General features: G+C 46.5%; 1 protein-coding gene across 1 annotated transcript in view; it reads left to right on the forward strand.

The window, feature by feature from the left end:
- The first annotated feature begins 729 nt into the window (after positions 1-729).
- The window catches only part of LOC107569764 (ETS-related transcription factor Elf-3-like), a 4,974-nt gene continuing 2,564 nt past the window's right edge, over positions 730-3,139 (forward strand). The window contains exons 1-8 of the mRNA XM_016255921.1: positions 730-844; positions 961-1,115; positions 1,569-1,799; positions 1,884-2,027; positions 2,124-2,234; positions 2,333-2,419; positions 2,653-2,769; positions 2,876-3,071. Coding sequence (XP_016111407.1) covers positions 968-1,115; positions 1,569-1,799; positions 1,884-2,027; positions 2,124-2,234; positions 2,333-2,419; positions 2,653-2,769; positions 2,876-3,071 — 1,034 coding nt within the window. The 5' untranslated portion in view covers positions 730-844; positions 961-967. The remainder of the gene's footprint in view (positions 845-960; positions 1,116-1,568; positions 1,800-1,883; positions 2,028-2,123; positions 2,235-2,332; positions 2,420-2,652; positions 2,770-2,875; positions 3,072-3,139) is intronic.

The raw sequence follows: 3,139 nt of genomic DNA on the forward strand, positions 1-3,139 counted from the left end.
CGAGGGTATATAAACGAGTACACACACACACACACACACACATATATTCGCCCACACACACACACACATCCACACACTCACACACACATACACACACACACACACCCACACCCACACACACACACATACACTCTCACACACACACACATACACACACACACACACTCGCACACACTCACACACACACACACACACACACACTCTCTCACACACACACACACATCCACACACTCACACACACATACACACACACACACACTCGCACACACTCACACACACACACACACACACACAGAAACATCAGTCCTGCAGCAAACTGAAACCTGTTATAAAGTTACACACCTGCATTGACCGTAAATATTGACAGAAATGACTTAATCCCTCCAGGAATAGTTGAGAGAATGGGTTAATGTGTGTGTGTGTGTGTGTGTGTTGTCATGGAAAGAGTGTGAGTGACAGTATTTGTGTGAGTGTGAGTGACAGTATTTGTCATGTTTCAAGTTCATGTTTCAAGGTCTGAAAAGCTATTCTTGGGGAAAAAAACAAAAGGGGAGAGCAGCCGAGCGAGCGAGAGAGAGAGAGAGATATTCACTGGAATTCCCCTCCCAGGAGAATATGCTCACCTGGCCACGCCTCCTCATGTATCTCACCTGGCCACGTCCCCTTTTTGCCCGTTCTTGCCCTATAAATTCGCCAGCAGCAGCAGGTGCATTGGCAAACCTTCTGAGACTGAACAGTGAACCTCAAACCGCTGAAGACAAACCCTTACTGACTGGATTATTACTTAACTAACACTTAAACGGATTTTATCTGGAAACCAAGCTGCCTTTGGCCATCACAACTGGTAAATAATTTGCCTTTTGAATAATTACCTTCCAAGCAAGTTTCTTTAAAATAAGAACATATTTCTGATTTGCAGTTTTAGATGAAGTTCAAATTATTTTGTTTCTTATCTCGCAGAATTCTCATGGCGTCAAGCGAACTTAGTCTAATTCTCAACAACGCAAATGCCAACCTGTACCCATCTGAACCGCAGCCCAACTTGTTGAGCATGACAGCGCCAATGGGCAGACTCTCAGAGATGACCTTCAGCAGTAACAACAATAGCACAATGGGTAAGACTTCATCAACATACCGCTTACTTAAAAATAAACGAGCGGTAGCTCTTGAAATCTGTATGGTTTTTGCCTGTTTGGGATGGTTCCCATCACCCAAACGGAGAGCCCAGACATGCCAATAATCTCTCATCCCTGAAGTCTGACCTCAGTTTCTGACTCTTAAAATCATTAACCAAGGCAATGTTTACCTTGGCCCGCAGTAGACGCGCAGGGATGGTTTCTTTATGGTCTTTCGGGCAATGCAGTCATTGTTGACACTGTGATCAAAACCTACAGGGTGTCAACACAACAGATAGTTAAACACACGGCCCTGGAGACAGTAAACCTGAGCTATTGTTAGGGGCATCTACACCGGGGGGTGGTTTGGGTGATCTCAGGTACTGACATGTCATGTGGTCACAGTGCAGATGTGAATGAGGCTAAACATACTTTGAACCCGTTCTCCGGCAGGCCCTTGGGACCTGATGAACCCACAGATGTGGACCAGGCAGAACGTTCTGGAGTGGATCGGCTTTCACGTGGAGAACAGCAGGTTCGATGCCAGTCTGCTGAATATGAACTACTGCGACATGGACGGGATCACACTGTGCACAATGTCAAAAGAAACTTTGATAAGCATGTTCGGATCGATGCTTGGTGAACAGCTTCACCACAGTCTGGAGACACTAAAGGCCAGATATGGTGAGCAACAAAGATTAAAGACGCCTTTCGTTTAAATAATTTGAAGATTTGGCACTAACACCCTTGATTTATTTGTGTCTACAGCTACTGACCTGTCTGAGACATGCCTGAGTGAATCTGAATTAGACTTACTGGACAACATACTGCAGAACTCGTTTTCCTACATGCATGCACCGAGCCTCGGTCCACTTCTGGAAACGGTGGTGGTCCAGCCCTCAATCCCATCAGGTGAGACACAAATTCCACTTTGCAACTTTTCAACACAAATCCCAAACCATAGAAAGCAGTATCCAATTAAACATACTTGTAATTCTCTTTGCGCAGACATTTCTGAGAACAGCTTCTGCTACTTTGATGAGTACACCAACCAGCTGACTCCAGAGAGCGACCACGGCTACGACTCTCTAACTGAGAGCTTTCAGAGTTCCCACACTGGTGCGTGTCGCCACAGAACTCTACTAATGCATTAAGGCCAAGCATCCCAAAGTTCTCCTGAAGTCTGAACGCTCTTTTCTTTGGTATGTCCTCTACAGGTAGCTTCCTGAACCCAAGCTCACTCGAGTCCAACAGCAGCGACTCCGACCCAGAATACTCAGAGATGCCTTACTCCACCAGCACTAGTAAGTTCCTCTGATTCTGATCCTAGAGGGTTACTTACCTGCAGAAGCTAGTTTCAACTTTAGTCAAACACACCTGAACCAGCTAATCAAGGTCTTTACTTGGCAGTTACAGGCAGGTTGAAACCTAACTCTGCAAGGTGGTGGCCCTCAAGCAGCAGGTTTAAATGGTATAATAAAGTAGGGAGTACCCAAATAGACCGCGTACCCAAATTTGACTGCGTTCTTTTCCACAGAGAACTTTGTGAAGCAAGAGTCAGTAGAGACAAAGAAGAGAGGCAGAGGACGACCCCCAAAGCCCAGGGATAGTGAGGGATATGAGCACTTCATTCAGCCCAAAAAAAGCAAACACGGTGAGTACACAGAACTCTAGTTGAAGAGGTCCCTAAAGCTCAAGATCAAGTGGCGTCTGCCAGTAGGTACCACTATATTAAACTAGACTCTACTGCTCCATTGCAGCTCCAAGAGGAACCCACCTTTGGGAGTTTATCCGGGACATCCTGATCCACCCGGAGAAAAACCAAGGTCTGATGAAATGGGAGGACCGCAGGGATGGCGTCTTCAAGTTCTTGAAGTCCGAAGCTGTTGCTCAGCTCTGGGGGCAGAAGAAGAAGAACAGCAGCATGACGTACGAGAAGCTCAGTAGAGCCATGAGGTAAAAGACGCAATTCTGGGATCGAGAGATTTGGGGGGGAGGGGGGGGGGGTTGTTTCGGCCGATGCT

Source organism: Sinocyclocheilus grahami, unplaced genomic scaffold (genome assembly GCF_001515645.1).
Source record: "Sinocyclocheilus grahami isolate Dianchi unplaced genomic scaffold, SAMN03320097.WGS_v1.1 scaffold1378.1, whole genome shotgun sequence".
Classification (NCBI taxonomy): domain Eukaryota; kingdom Metazoa; phylum Chordata; class Actinopteri; order Cypriniformes; family Cyprinidae; genus Sinocyclocheilus; species Sinocyclocheilus grahami.